At 43.3% G+C, this 16,173-nt stretch overlaps 1 protein-coding gene across 2 annotated transcripts in view; it reads left to right on the top strand.

Moving 5' to 3' along the window:
- Positions 1-16,173, top strand: part of CEP192 (centrosomal protein 192) — a 190,263-nt gene that overhangs the window by 100,466 nt on the left and 73,624 nt on the right. For both annotated transcript variants that reach the window (XM_040353923.1, XM_040353922.1), the window contains exons 20-24: positions 2,264-2,390; positions 2,515-2,680; positions 5,258-6,026; positions 6,143-6,291; positions 9,304-9,534. In XM_040353923.1, the coding sequence (XP_040209857.1) occupies positions 2,264-2,390; positions 2,515-2,680; positions 5,258-6,026; positions 6,143-6,291; positions 9,304-9,534 (1,442 nt within the window). The remainder of the gene's footprint in view (positions 1-2,263; positions 2,391-2,514; positions 2,681-5,257; positions 6,027-6,142; positions 6,292-9,303; positions 9,535-16,173) is intronic.

Genomic DNA, 16,173 nt, shown 5'->3' with positions numbered 1-16,173 from the left:
CTTTATCTTAAACATTATTCAGAAGAGTTACAGACTGAATACTGTTTGATCCCCCTTCTCTTCAAAAAAGTAAAGGCAACAGGTGATAGGCCTAAGGGGACCCTCACATGCATGTTTTAACTCGGAGATCCTCACAGAAATTTCTAAGGTTTGCTGTAAGAGACTGGCAAGGCACAAAGCATTGGCAGTTTAGGTTCCCTTCCCTTTGTTCTTTAATTGGCACTGCACATATTCAAAGAGAATATTGAATTTCCTTAGTCCCATACTTGGATGTTCTTCTCCTTTTTAACATGGTCAGAGTCTCAACTAAAGACAACAGACTTAGAGGCGCCTGGGAAATGGTGCAGGGTTGTAAACGTGGAAACACCCAAGTTTCTCTCCAGTCCAGATGGTAAAGTTTCTGGACTACAATATAGACTGCACAGTTCAAGGGGTTGTAAAGGTAAAAATGTTTTTTCCTAAATAGCTTCCTTTACCTGCAGTCCTCCTTCACTTACCTCATACTTCGATTTTGCTTTTAAATGTCCTTATTTCTTCTGAGAAATCCTCACTTCCTGTTCTTCTGTCTGTAACTTCACACGGTAATGCAAGGCTTTCTACCTGGTGTGGAGTGTCGTGCTCGACCCCTCCCCTGGAATACAGGAGAGTCTTTTGGTGGCATTTGATCACCGCTGCAGGTTTTTTTTTTTACTAAACAAAGATCGATTTTTTTTCTGTTATAAAATTTGGTAAATAAGTATGTTTTTTCCTTCACTGATGGGCACTAAGACAGCACCAATAAGGTGGCACTGGTAGGCAGCACTCATGGGTGGCATTGGTGGGCACTGAAAGGCTGCACTGGTTCTTATGAGTGGCACTGATGAGCACTGATAAATGGCACTGATGGGCATCACTGATGGCACTGGCAGGCATTGGGGATGGCCACTGATTGGCAGCTGCCTGTACACTGATTGGCATTTCCCTGGTGGTGTAGGGTGGCATACCTGGTGGTCCAGTGTTGTAGCCTTCCCTGCATCCTGGTGGTCTTGGGCATACATCCGAGGGGGGGCTGCGCTGATGAACAAACCAGCACAGACCCACCTCCTGTCAGGAGAGCAGCCGATCGCCTCTCCTCTACTCGCGTCTGTCAGACGCGAGTGAGGAAAAGCCGATCAATATATCTGCCTGTTTACATTGTGATCAGCCGTGATTGGACACGGCTGATCATGTGGTAGAGAGCCTCCATTCCCAAGGGCATGATTCGGCTGTTATCCTGCTGGACGTCATATGACGCCCAGTCAAGATAACTGAACTACCGCCCGACCGTCATTCTGCTATAGGCCGAAGCAGGAAGCAGTTGAAACAGAATGGCAATTAAATCGCCATGCTTTTCATCCGATAAATTAGAGATTGGGTACGCTCAACAGTCTGCTTCACATTCAAAGCAAACATACAACTAATCAATTTCTTCTCTCACAAAGAGAAAATGACTGCTAGGGTCTGACCTTTTTTGCTTGGCCATGGACTTTCCAGTTTGGGTTATGCTTTCCCCCTCTCCCCCTTCTCTCCAAATTTAGGTCAGGAGTGATTGTGAATGGCATGGTTCTGTAATCTTCAAAGACTAAGAGGGACTCACCCTTGGAATCTGCTTATTGTACCAGACATGATTCATAAAGAACCAGTGTTGCAACCCAGGGTGTGGGAGCAAAGGTTAACAACCTGGTGGCTGGTCTTTAACTTTTAAAGGCACCCCATTTATCAGAAAAGGCTGTTGAAACTTGGATGGCAGATAAGAACGGTGGTTAATTTTTTGTATTCTTGTACTGTCCTATGAGAATTAGGGAAAACCTGTTTACTTAATTTCCAAGATTTCTCAAGGAAAATATAATTTTTGTATTTTTCAGTATTTATTTTTTATATTATTGAGGCCGTCCAGTAGCCAGTGCTTTTTAATTTAGGTGTGAGCCTTGTATTTCCTATTTTAGGTCATCAGAGACACTCTTAGGTGCTGTACTGGAAGGTTTTGGGAAATGGAATTGGCAGGCAACTGCATATTGAGGTTGTGATGCCAACATTAAAGGGTTTGTTCACCTTTACCAAAAAAAAACTGCCTATGCAGGTAAACACAAACTCTGCAGCTTTGACTAAAGTTCTCTTCTGGGCTTTTCCTTTTGCAATTTCAGTTCTACATAAAGTTGTTTTGGGGTTTTGTTGTAAAATGTGATAAAATGTTTTCTTTGCAAAATAGTGCTTTTAGGATTTTTACATGTTTTTGTGTTGGCAGAGAATAAAACTGTTGCAGAACATGTTGCCCACACGGCGGAGGAAGAACAGTACAATTTTAGACCTTCTACTTCCCCTTTGATACACTCCTCTCCTAGCCAGGATTCACTAAAGATACCTGAAACCAGGTGGGTGACCTTTGTGAGGCAGTACGTGTTTTGTGTAGAGTTCTGCAGCTTTGGAGTGTGTGTTTGTGCGCACGCGCAATTTTCTGGTGATATACCGTTGCTAATTTTACTTTTCCTCACAAAGATCTGGTGATTCTCCACAAAGGCAAGAGTCGCTGCAGAAATTTTCTCATGAGCCTTCATCGCCTGATTCGTCATGCCTCAGTCCTAGTCTAAGTAGGTTGACCTATATCTCCATGACAGAGAACACATTGCAGAATTTAAGTATTCGTAGTCCTGAAAAGAAAAAGGTAAGAAGTGACTGGTATCCATGCTCTGCTTATGACACTGGTGTCCAGGAGGTTGCTTACCACAAACTACTGAGATATGCACGTGTGTAACTTGGCACCATTACTGCATGATTATCATCAGTAACAACTAGAAAACACATATAGTCATGTCATTAGGAAATTTTAGGATTTTTTTTTTTTTTATGTTTTCCATTTTTGTGCTTCCATGTTCAACATTGAAATTGATCAAACTTTTCAGGTAAAGGAGCCACCAGTTTATGAGCATCTGGGACTGTAAAAAACTGAATAGTCTTTGATCATTTCTGATTTTACTGATTAATTTAACTTTTCAGAACTGATTTAAAATGTTATAAGTGATACTGCTTCTCAGTTACTAATATTAAATAGAAACTGCTTATTATGATCATTAACATCTTAAGCTCCAGAATATTTTACCCCTTCATCACAGCCATGCAACGCTGTACCCAAACGAAATGTCCCAATAAATATAATATTGGTTTGCGTGAAAATTATAGCATCTACAAACGATGGTGTGTGTATATATTGGAAATTTTTATCTTTTTATATTCATAATGATAGTGTTCAGTGACTTATGGGACTGTGATGTGGCGGGCAATCTGACACTTTGCGATAACTAATTAACTGACACTGATATCCCCAGTGACACTAATACTATGATCAGTGCTAATACACAGTCACTGTACTAATGACACTTGCTGGCAAGGGGTTATTATCAAACAAGATGGCAATAAAATGAGACTTAAAACTTCAATCAAATTTAAAGTAATGTAATGAAAAATAATTTGAATGTGTAAAGAAATAAAAAAATTACCATTTTAAGTTTTTTTTTTTTTTAACTCGCTAATACCAACTACCGTTACCCACCGGAATTTGTTTTGTTTTCACTGAAATAAAAAAACATTGAAAAATGTATTTTACAAATTAAATATATATTTATTTTTTGAATTTTGCACTTTTTTCAATGTGAAAAGTGTAAATATGTTAGAGGTGTAAAAATATTTTGTTTACTTGACAAGGTTGCTTTAAACTGACTTCATTTAGTAAGTTGCAAAGTAGGCGAGGTTAAAAAAACACAAGTCCATCAAATCCAACCTATGTGTGTGATTTTATGTCATTATTACATTGTTTATCCCTGTATGTTGTGGTCGTTCAGGTGCTTATCTAATAGTTTTTTGAAATGATCGCTGCTCCCTGCTGAAACCACTGCCCGTGGAAGAGAATTCCACATCCTTATCGCTCTTACAGTAAAGAACCATCTATGCAGTTTAAGGTTAAACCGCTTTTCTAATAATTTTAGAGAATGACTACAAGTCTTATTAAATTCCCTTTGAACGAAATTGCCTATTGTGGGAATGTGGGGCCACCTGTATGGTATTTGTACATTGAAATCATATCCCCTCTCAAGCGTCTCTTCTCCAGAGAGCAAGTTCAGTGCTCGTAACCTTTCCTCACAACCAGTGTCCTCCAGTCCTTTTTATTCATTTTGTTGCCCTTCTCTGGACACTCTCCTGTTCCAGCACTTTATTCCTGAGAACTGGTGCCCAGAACTGGACAGCATACTCCAGGTGTGGCCTGACCAGAGTCTTGCAGAGTGGGAGAACTATCGTTTTATCTCTGGAGTTAATCCTCTTTTTAATGCATGCCAATATTTTGTTCCTTTGCTTGCAGCAGCTTGGCATTGCATGCCATTGCCAAGCTTGTCATCTTCTAGGACCCCCAGGTCCTCTTCCATCCTAGATTCCCCCAAAGGCCCCCCCCCCCCCCCAGTGAGTAGATTGCATTCATATTTTGCCACCCAAATGCATGATTTTTCATTTTTCTACATTAAACATAATTTGCCATGTAGCTGCCCACCCAGTTAATTTGTTCATCCTGCAGAGAAAATATTGCCCTGCTCAGCTTAGTATCTGCAAATATACAGATTGAGCCTTTTAGCCGAGCCTGAAAGTATCGTTTGAAATGCTGGATTAAAATGGTGTGTTGGGGTGGGGGGTTGGGGTGTTTCCCTTACCAGGGCTCTCTTCTGTCATTTGCTCAGCCAATCAGCAGGTCCTGGCCATAAATTGACTGGGACCCACTGATCGGCTTGTGCTGCAGTGAATGACTGACTGTACAGCCTGGAAATGGCAGCTCGCATACATGTTTGTGATCTAGTGCAGCGCGGTCGTGCTGCCGTAATTTAAGTCCAGTGGGTGGTCCTGAAGCAGTTAAAACGTTTGTTACCCCAGCTCTTATGCAGCTGAGAACAGAGGGCATGTGATAATTTATCAAAAAGTTAAAAAGATATTTATAATGTGTGTGTTTTTTTTGTTTAAAAAAAAAAAAAATGTTTTGTCTTTTTAATTTCTATTTTATACCGTATGGCTTGTTTTACAAGGTGATTTACAATCGCTTTAATCTCTGATGTCTTTTGTGTGGCGTGTGCGACTCAACCTTGCATTGCCTCTCACTTTCTTAAAATAAATGAGAACACTTGTTTTTTTCCTGTTTGTCTTTTATGGAGTTATTTTATAGCTGCTTAATTTCACCGAAAAAAAATGTTTTTGTTTTATTTAGACTAATAATACAATTGAGCTGAGCACAACTATAGTAAGAGCCAGTCCTACACCTTCAGAAATGCAGCTTGCACGCAATGACAATTTATCTTGGGAAGATGACAAAAGTCAGATGACCAACAAGCTTTCTAAACTGATTAAAAGTCCATCTGCTTTTAGAACTGTAACAGCCAATGGGGTTGGATGTAAAACCGAAGACCATAAACAACTGAATCCTACATCTTTATGTGGCAAAGACCATAATACTTTCTCATGGCAAGAACATGGCACAAAATCAAGTCAAATATTGCCTTCTGCAACTGTGCCCCAGTCAGCTCTGCTGGAAAAGTACACTGTAATGCAGCCCTCTACTGGTAATCAATGTGTGTGTGTCTCCGGCTTTAAACAAATTGTACCAGAAAGTGATGTACAGAAACATCCATCTTCAGTATCTTCCCTGTTTTCTGGACAATTCCCCTCCAGCACTGCATTTACACAACCGCATTTTGGAAATGTAAATCCATTGGCTGCTTTTTCTGGGGGGAACACTGGTCTCTATGGAGCTTCAACTGGATACCACGTCTGTAATTTTCCCACTCACAATATTCAAAACACAGTTACTGGAGTCCCTTTAAGTGCAAATATCGGTCCAGGATTACTAGCTACTTTGCCAATGAGTAGTTACACCGCAACCAAACAGAATATTGACCATCATATCCATTTGATTGAAAGTCAGTCTGGAACAGATGGACTTTCACAATGGGCAGCCTCCAGAATGTCATCTGGATTTGGTAAGTATATACACAATAATTTTGACATGGCTACAGTGTTTGTGAAAGTATTAAAACATGTATACCGGTATGTGTATATTTAATAGTAATTTTTTTTTTCTCATTTTAAATTCAAGGGCAAGTTTTGGTCCCTGAAGAGATTACTTTCCCCAGTGCCTGTTGTGTTGGAATTGCATCTCAAACATCACTGAATATATTTAACCCAAATGAAAGATGGATGCAAGTTAATATTGGAGTTTTCAGTATTGCAATAAATGGAGAAAAAGTAAGTGATGCCGCCCACAAAAGTTACAATAAAATTTGTAGATTCTCAAAAATATTTAAACTGTGTGTGTGTGTGTGTGTGTGTGTGTGTGTGCGCGCGCAATTTTTCTCAGAACAGTTCTTTACCACGATGTGTCAACTTATCAAGGATTGACATCTGAGTGGGAACATTGGGGGCTTTAGCCGTGGATTTATGTGAGAGCAAAGCAATGCCACTGCAAGGGAAGTTTTATATTCCAGTCTGAAGTTCAGCTTTTGTGAAGAATTAATACAATTTTGTTATGGTGGTAAACAGCATGTTGAGGTTCAAGGAGAACATGTACTTGGAAAACAGCTGACACATGTTTTTCCAGATCTGAACGTGTTAACTGCATCAATAGGGACTGAAATGGTGTCCTTGAAATGGATGTAAACCCTCAAATATACCCAGTGAAGTGAAGCATCTCGGATGATACACCGAGATTAAACCAATCTTCCTACATAAGTTTTGCATGTGTATCTGCGGTCTTCAGCTTGCTGTATTCTTTAGAAAGTGCACATCGTGTTAGAAATGTTCTCTTCCTGTTCTCAGCACTCAGTGTGGATTCTTGGCATACACTGTGTGACAGCTGATTGAAGGATACTTGAGCTCGCTTTGAATAGACCAGCTCTCTGTTACTCTATAGCACCCACCCTGACACAAATTTCAGGCTGGTTTTATCTCGGTTGTTGCAGATCTTGTCAGAAGTTATGCCGATAAAAGAACAGAGCAGCAGAAAGACACAGGACTTGGGGCTTTGGAGAGAGATAAGAAAACACTGCAGATGTGTGCCCAGGTCAAATTTTCATCAATTGAGTTTACATCCACTTTCAGCTTAGGAGTCGGTTAATGACTGTGTTTCAACCTACATATGAAAGTGATATTTAGAACCTGCTTGCAGGGCCGGTGCTACCACTAGGCAAACTAGGCAGCCGCCTAGGGCACCCAGCCACTTGTGTTCCTACTCTCTGCAGCAAGCAACCAAGTCTTGGCATCAGCAGGCAGCCGCCAAACCATTTTCACATAGTGTCAGAGGCGCAGCAGAGGACTGTCTCTAGACTCCTGAATGAATGGAAGCAAGCAAACATTCATTGATGGGCCGCTGGTGAGGCTGCATTTGATGGGCACTGGTGAGGTTTCTTTTGATGGGCACTTCATTAAAAAGGTGGATTATACATGGGCAGGACAAAGGGTGGAGTCAGGGGGCATCAAAATGAGGTTTGGCCTAGGGTGTCAAAAATTGATTATTCATCCACTTGATTCTAATCCTACAAAAACCCCAGTGCAAGTATGAAAATTGATGGCCCCCATTTGTTGGCTTTGAGGCCTTCTGCTCCTAAGACATTTTGCACTCTTGGGTCCAGAATGTTTTCTCCAGGGGCTACAACCCCGATGTTCAAACACTGTCTCTGTCTCTCCATGTTGTCAAACTTGTCCACCTCCCTGTAAGAACTGGTGGACCTCCAAGCTGCTCTGGTGCAGCTCCTCTCAGGGGATCTTGGTAATTTTTCTGGAAAAGGAAGGGTATCAAGGCTTTTTTTCAAACCTGTTCACACTTTCCAAAGTAAAAAGGGTAATTTGCTCCCTTGCTGGATCTAAAGGTTGTCGCCACCCATTTTTTTTATCAATCCAAATGCTTTTATTGATGATAAAGGTCAGAACAGGGGGCAAATATATATATTTGTTACTGCATATCACTCTTATTGCATAGGATGTAAATTTTTGCATAGAACTACCAGACAAGGAGAAATTAAACATCCAAACCAACATGAAGTGTAACAATACATGTATACAAAACTGTGCAAAAAGAATTCATTAAGGCAAGTAAGATGAGTGGTACACGACGATCAACATCTCAGAGGTTACTAACCATATCCCAGTTAAAAAAAACCTGCCTTTTAAACAGTTTTCCATTAGGTGGGTTCATCATAAAGTAAAATACTATTGTTATCACCAAGAGTTTTACAACTGTAATAGCCTGCCCATCACTGTTACGGGCAGTTTATAAGGAGAAGGAATACTATGAGAAGCATTTCAAAGGATTAATCATTTCCAGAGGCACATTTAAAAAGCCTATAAGTCTGAAACATTTTGTGTTTGAAGTGGCGTCTCATCACCCTGCTCACCAGTCTAAGCCTGAATGACCCACATACAGTACTGCTAGGGGGTCCATTCGATCTGGTGAGTGTAACCACTTAGAAGGGTGTGTGATGCACTAATCACTTTGTAATATTGAGTGCACATTAGCACTTTTAGGGAATAATATTGTTTTACTGGCTACATGCTTAGATTTTTGCCTTGTTTTTTTCACCTGCTATTGTCTACTTTACCCATCTATGCACAGAACTTGCACATATAATTGGCACAATCTTTTCACCATTTATTTCATAAAGACACTATGGACAACGTTTGCACATTGCACTTTAACATTTATCATATTGTTTGATTTATATAAGAACACATTTTACATATTGCACTTTTTTATTTATATCTAGTTTGACTACACTATATCTCCCCCCCAGGGGGATACTTTTGTATCTAGCACTGCGCTTATTTTGATAATTCACATGATTAGGAAGTGTGTTTAGTGCTGGCAGCTTTAATTAGATTAACCTAGAAGCTCACATTAGTGTCACATTTTTACGTAAAAAAAAAAAAAAAAAAAAAAATCCTCTGGTTATTGGTAAGAGGTTCCTGATAAGGCAATACATCAGCTGATATATGTGCCACGTGGTGTCCATTATTTATTGTGGGTATTGCTCTCAAGTGTTTGGAATGCAGGGTTATGTGCTTTAAATGTACCCTCCTTGGGATGGTTTACTTTTTGACGTGTATGCTTTTACTATCTTTACAGTATTTGAGAATAGTGGTCGTGTAAGGTTTTCTTCTGCCTTGAAAGAAATGTCAGCTTTTGTAATCTCATCTGAATAAAAAATAAATAAAAAAATTATTGATCTTTATCTTGAAAATAAGTATTTTTTTTATTTTCTGCAGATTGACATTGGGGCTCACCAGTGTCTGGTTTTTAAAAACAAGACCATAATTGGGCCTCGAGCAGCTGAAGACATAAGAATTCTCCTCCTGCCTCCGAGATCTGGGCTTTTCCAGTGTGTTCTATGTGTATCATCTTGGCCTGTTTCTGCTGACACTGAGACGATTGTAAGGGCAGAAACAATGGCTTCTAAAGTTCTTCTTGTTGCTGTTTCAGAATATCCGTTAATTGAGGTAACTTCATATTGTCTAAATTATAAGGGTGAAAATAAAACATGGCTTCTAAATTTATCTACTTTATTTAAGAGCTGTATATCCCAAACCATCTTAAATACAATGTAATCGTTTTAGGATTATGCTACATGGAATTGTAAAACTGGCAGATAAAGCATGTGTGCATGAAACTAGTTGAGAGTGCAAGACTGTAAATGCAATTATGAGTTTGTATCTTTCAGTTTATGGTATATAGAGAGAGAGAGACTTGTAAAGCGCAACACATGCGAACTGAATCGCCTCTGGGCGCTGTATCCATTTCATGGGTAAGGAACCCGTGATCTCAGAAGAGATGGGTTTTAATCTTTCTCCTGAAGGCCAAGTGGTCCGACTCTAGTCGGATGGTGGTTGGTAGTGCATTCCACAGGCGAGGTCCCTGGACTGCAAATCTTCGATCTCCTTTTAGGTTATGTTTAACAAGGAACGCCACTTTAATTGAGAAAAAAATAACCCTTCCCCCTCTGGGTGATCTATGTACATTACACTTTTGTTCTAAAGAAATCCCTGTATGTTTGTCTGTCCATGTGGTGAGTGAATCTAATGGAAGTGGTTTCATAACAGCTGCTGCACCTGCAGGGCTCTGTGGAAACTTGCAGGGTCTGCATTCCTTTAGACATGATTTCCTATTAGCAGTATGTCACCAAAAATTACATTTTTGTTGCAGGGGATGCCTGAAATCTGACTTGTATCTTTGTGTAGACTTCTGTGAAAATCAATGAATCAATCACATAAGCAGGACATTTCTGGGGGGCGTTCTGTACACATTGTTTACAGAACACCTTCAGCTAGCCATATTGCATTGCAGTTTACAGAAAATGACAGTGGCTGCAGATTAAAAGGAAAGGTCATTTTCTTTATCGTACATCACGGGACACAGAGCGGCATTCATTACTATATGGGTTATATGGAGTACCTTCAGGTGTAGACACTGGCAATCTCAAACAGGAAATGCCCCTCCCTATATAACCCCCTCCCATAGGACGAGTACCTCAGTTTTTCCGCCAGTGTCTTAGGTGTTAGTCATGGTTTAGCTTGCCTCCACATCCTTGGGATTAGGTGAGCTAACCGGTTCTGTCCAAAAAAGCCTCAGCGCTAAAGTGGTCAGTAACCGGACCCCAAACCCTTGGGGTATAGCCCATAATGCTTTTCTTTTTAGAGAGCTGGACCCTGGGCCCAGAACTTAGAAACCTTTGGGTGCCTAATGTTTCTGTTGCCAGAGTGCTATATGGGCCCAGGACAGTGGATCCTTCATAGGAACCCAGGGCCTGAAGGTCTAGACATCCCCACCGAGATGGGGGAAGATTGGGCCTCTTGCTTGGCAAAGTCCTGCGGCATGGAGCAGGTAAGTGAGGGGAAAACTTGCGGAACTTGGTTCTTAGCAGGTTTTTTCTGGGGGGTCACAGGGGACATGCCTAAAGTTATGCACTGCATCTGGCAAACTAGTCACATATCATAAAGATAGGATGGCTCTATATGTATTATTCCCCATAAGATGTGACCTCCCTTGTAGTGTTGGAAAAGCATTGAGTGGGGCCTGTGTGATATAAAAGTATATGTGTGTGTCAGAGAGCTGTGCTTACCTGCAAGCCTCCAGGCGATGCTCCATTCAGTCTTCCTCCTCACGGCCTGCAAAGCAGGCAAAACGCTGACCTCCTCATGGTTCCAGGCTGCAGGCTGCAGTTTGCTGGAGCAGAGAGGTCCCTTCCTCCCAACCCCACCCCCCCCCTGTCGGGAGGGGCATTTCCTGTTTGAGATTGCTGGGGGGGAAGGGCGGGTCAGTGGCTTAAGGAAGGGGCGGCCCTTCCTTGTTTGTTCCATATAGCTCATTCAATACTTTGGAACTGAGGAGGAAAGACCAGAACGGCAAGCACGGGGCGCCGAGGACACACAGTGGCCAGAAAGAATATTGCAGTCTTCAGAAAGACTGTTTTCAAGCCTAGGAATAGGCTGTTTCTTTTCCATCTCATAGTTTTTCTTGCAATACTACTCAGGGGGACAGAATGTTTTTTCTTTCCTAGATTTGAAAAAAAAAAAAAAAAAAAAGTGTCATCTAGGGGAGAGGAAGCATTTTTTTATCCCCCAAACAGGTGTTTGGGCATTTAACTATTTATAAGTCCCAGGTACCAATAAGTAGCAGGTGTACCTCGGTATTGTACCATGGCATCAAAAAACAAGGGTACAAGAGGTGGGGATTCCCCCAGAGAGTCTGAGGTCTCGGACAAAGCTATGCCGCTGCTTTCCCCACAGGGAGCCTTGGGGCCATCGGGATCTGGGGCTGGAGCTGACGCGGGTCAGTCCAACCCTAAGATGGTCACGGAGGAGGTATTACTCACCTCTTTAAAAGAGATGCAGAAAAGCATGGGTAAAATGATAGCCGCAGCTATGCGGGGCAGTAAGCGGAATAGATCTCCGTCGCCCGAGCGCGGACCCTCAGAAGAGGAGGTCCTTTCCTCAGGGGAATTGGACGACCTCTTGGACAAGGACCAAGTAGGTTCAGGGATCGAGGATCCGGATACAGAGGAGTCTGGGGCAGTCTCCCTGAGGGAGAGCTGGTGGATTCAAGGATTGTCGGACTTGGTCCATAGGGCATTCAACTTGCCAGTACCAGATCTCCAGGTATCGACGGTTTCAGCTTTGGGCTCACTGAGGGCGCCTCAAAGCAATGCTGTGTTTCCGATCCATCCTCTATTAGAGGGAGTTTTGTTCCAAGATTGGAACAAGCCAGATAAGATCTTCTTACCACCTAAGAAGTTCTCTGTCCTATATCCTATGGAAGAAAAATTTTCCAAAAGATGGGCTACTCCTGCAGTGGACGCAGCTATCTCATGTGTTAACAAATCGTTAACATGCCCTGTAGAAAACATACAGGTGTTCAAGGATCCAGTTGATAAGCGCTTGGAAGCACTACTTAAGAACTCCTTCACTACTGCAGGGGCAGTAGTACAGCCAGCTGTGGCTGCGATTGGGGTCGCTCAAGCATTATCGGATCAATTTAAGCAGATGCTTAAACTTATTCCTGCCCAGCAGGCAGAAGAATTTTCGGATGTCCCTAAGGCCATATGTTTTACGGTAGACGCAATCAAGGATTCTATCCAGCAAGCGTCACGTTTATCGTTATCCCTTATCCATATGAGAAGACTCTTATGGTTAAAAAGCTGGGAGGCTGAGCCCCCATGCAAGAAGCTCCTGGTAGGGTTCCCCTTCCATGGAGGACGACTCTTCGGAGAAGACCTAGATAAATACATTCAGACCATTTCAAACGGCAAGAGTACTCTCTTGCCAACTAAGAAGAAGGTTCAGGGGCCTGCGTTTAAACGACAGTATTCCCCTGGGCAGGGGCCCTCTAATGCCAAGCAGTATCGACGGCCTCCTGCAAAAGCAAACTTCGGCTTCAACAGCAAATCACAAGGACAGGCTGTTAGAGGCAAAAGGCAGTGGTTTCGCAAACCAGCAAAACCAGCCCCCAAGCCAACCTTATGAAGGGGCGCCCCCACCCACGAAGGTGGGGGGGAAGGCTGCGACTCTTTTCAGAGATTTGGGAAGCCAGCATTCCCGACGAGTGGGTACGGTCTTCCGTGGCCACAGGCTACAAATTAGATTTCCTAAGGTTTCCTCCTCCTCATTTCCAGAAGTCGAGGATTCCAAACGATCCGGAAAAGGGAGCCGCATTAAGATCGGCATTAGATCATCTACTTTCCCAGGAAGTAATAGTAGAGGTACCAGTCCTGGAACAGGGGCTGGGTTTCTACTCCAACCTATTCATCATCCCAAAATCCAATGGAGATGTCAGGCCAATTTTGGACCTAAAGATGGTAAATGCATATCTAAAGATCCGCTCATTTCGGATGGAATCCGTGCGGTCAGCAGCTGCCACACTCCAGAAGGACGACTTCATGGCGTCCATAGACATAAAGGATGCCTACCTTCATGTTCCAATTTATCAGCCACATCAAAGATATCTACGCTTCATGGTGGCTTCGCGTCACTTCCAATTCGTGGCGCTTCCCTTCGGGTTGGCTACGGCCCCCCGGGTGTTCACGAAGGTCCTAGCTCCGATCCTAGCCAAGCTAAGGATCCAAGGGGTCACGATCCTAGCATACCTGGACGACCTCCTAGTCATAGACCACTCGTCTCCCGGCTTGGAGCGAGCAGTGGCCCTCACGGTCCAATACCTCGAGAGGTTCGGCTGGGTCCTAAATCGAGAAAAGTCAGCTTTCCAGCCCACAAGGCAGTTGGAATATCTCGGCATGAGATTAGACACAGAACAACAAGGAGTGTTCCTACCTCTGAGGAAGGTAAAAGCCATCAAGGAATTAATCCTACTGGTTCTAAGCACTCGCATCCTACAGGCAGCCATCCTGTCAGCATGGAGCAGAAGGCCACAGGCCTTGGATATCCCGTTGCCGCTCTTATCAAGAGTCCGACAAAGTCTGTGTTGGTGGTTAGACCCTCAGAATCTACTGAAGGGGAAGTCTTTCAGCCCAGTGGCTTGGAAGATAGTGACCACAGATGCCAGCCTGACGGGCTGGGGAGCAATTTTGGATGGTTGCACTCGCCAAGGTACTTGGGCAAAGCCAGAGAAGCAGTTGCCCATCAACATCTTGGAGCTCAGAGCTGCTCGACTAGCCCTCAGGGCTTGGACGTCAAAATTGCAGGGGTTCCCGGTGAGAATTCAATCAGACAATGCCACGGCCGTGGCATACATAAATCACCAAGGGGGAACCAGGAGTCAAGCCGCTCAGAGAGAGGTGAGCTTGATTCTTCTATGGGCAGAGGCTCATGTGCCCTGCATATCGGCAATATTCATTCCAGGAGTGGACAACTTTCAGGCGGACTTCTTAAGCCGCCAGACTCTATGGCCGGGGGAATGGTCTCTGCATCCACAAGTCTTTCAAGCACTCTGCCAAAGATGGGGAGTGCCGGACGTGGATATCATGGCATCGAGACTCAACAAGAAACTAGACAGGTTCATATCCCGCTCAAGGGATCCGATGGCCTGCGGAACCGATGCGTTGGTTTGCCCTTGGCATCAGTTCAAACTTCTTTATGCGTTTCCCCCGCTCCAGTTACTACCCCGCCTGCTGCGCAGGATCCGGGTGGAACACATACCAGTCATCCTGGTAGCTCCAGCATGGCCCAGAAGGGCATGGTACTCACTCATCCTAAAGATGGTAGTGGGAGACCCTTGGACTCTTCCTCTACGGCCAGACCTGCTATCGCAAGGTCCGATCCTCCACCCTGCCTTACGGCATCTAAATTTGACGGCCTGGAAGCTGAATCCCTGATTCTCAGGGGTAGAGGTCTGTCTCAGAAAGTAGTCTCTACCCTAATCAGAGCCAGGAAACCGGTCTCTAGGGTGATTTATTACAGGGTCTGGAAGGCCTATGTAGGCTGGTGTGAGTCCAAGCGATGGCTTTCTCGCAAATTTACCATCGATAGAGTATTAAGTTTTCTCCAGCTAGGAGTGGATAAAGGATTGGCATTAAGCACAATCAAAGGACAGATTTCTGCTCTGTCAGTGTGGTTTCAGCGGCCGCTGGCCACCCACTCGCTGGTTAAGACCTTCCTTCAAGGGGTCTTGCGTATTAGACCTCCAGTTAAATCCCCGCTTTGTCCGTGGGATTTAAATCTTGTTCTGTCAAGTTTACAGAAACAACCGTTTGAGCCGTTGGCTGAAATTCCTTTGGTTCTACTGACAAGGAAGTTAGTATTTTTGGTTGCCATAGTTTCCGCAAGAAGAGTTTCGGAGCTAGCGGCCTTATCCTGTAAGGAACCATATCTTGTTTTTCATAAGGACAGGGTCGTTCTCCGCCCTCATCCTTCCTACCGAAGGTCATATCCAGTTTTCATTTGAACCAGGATTTGGTATTACCATCCTTCTTCCCTAAACCTACTTCCAGAAAGGAAGGGTTGCTGCATACCTTGGATATTGTCAGGGCCATGAAGGCCTATCTTAAAGCTACAAAGAAGATCCGGAAAACAGATGTGCTGTTCATTCTACCGGATGGGCCCAAGAAGGGGCAGGCAGCTGCAAAGTCCACCATTTCTAGGTGGATTAAGCAATTAATCACTCAGGCCTACGGCTTGAAAGGGTTGCCTCCTCCAGTATCATTAAAGGCTCATTCTACTAGAGCCATGGGCGCCTCCTGGGCAGCACACCACCAGATCTCTATGGCTCAAGTTTGCAAGGCGGCAACCTGGTCTTCTGTCCACACGTTTACAAAATTCTACAAGTTGGACGTAAGAAGGAATACTGATACTGCCTTCGGGCAGGCAGTGCTGCAGGCTGCAGTTTGAGACCCTCGGCTCCTCTTTTTTGAGTTAAATTTAAAATTTAAAATTATTTTTCTCAACTAAGTTGGATTTATTATGATTTGAGTATATCTCTAAATTAAATCCTTTTGTCTTGGAGATGTTCTCCCTCCCCTCATTGTAAGCATTGCTTTGGGACATCCCATATAGTAATGAATGCCGCTCTGTGTCCCGTGATGTACGATAAAGAAAAAGAGATTTTTAATACAGCTTACCTGTAAAATCTTTTTCTTGGAGTACATCACGGGACACAGAGCTCCCACCCCTCTTTTTTGAGGACCATTTTGG

Source organism: Rana temporaria, chromosome 5, assembly GCF_905171775.1.
Source record: "Rana temporaria chromosome 5, aRanTem1.1, whole genome shotgun sequence".
Classification (NCBI taxonomy): Eukaryota; Metazoa; Chordata; class Amphibia; order Anura; family Ranidae; genus Rana; species Rana temporaria.
Note: the sequence above shows the minus strand (reverse complement) of the source record. Positions and strands in the feature narration are given on the sequence as shown.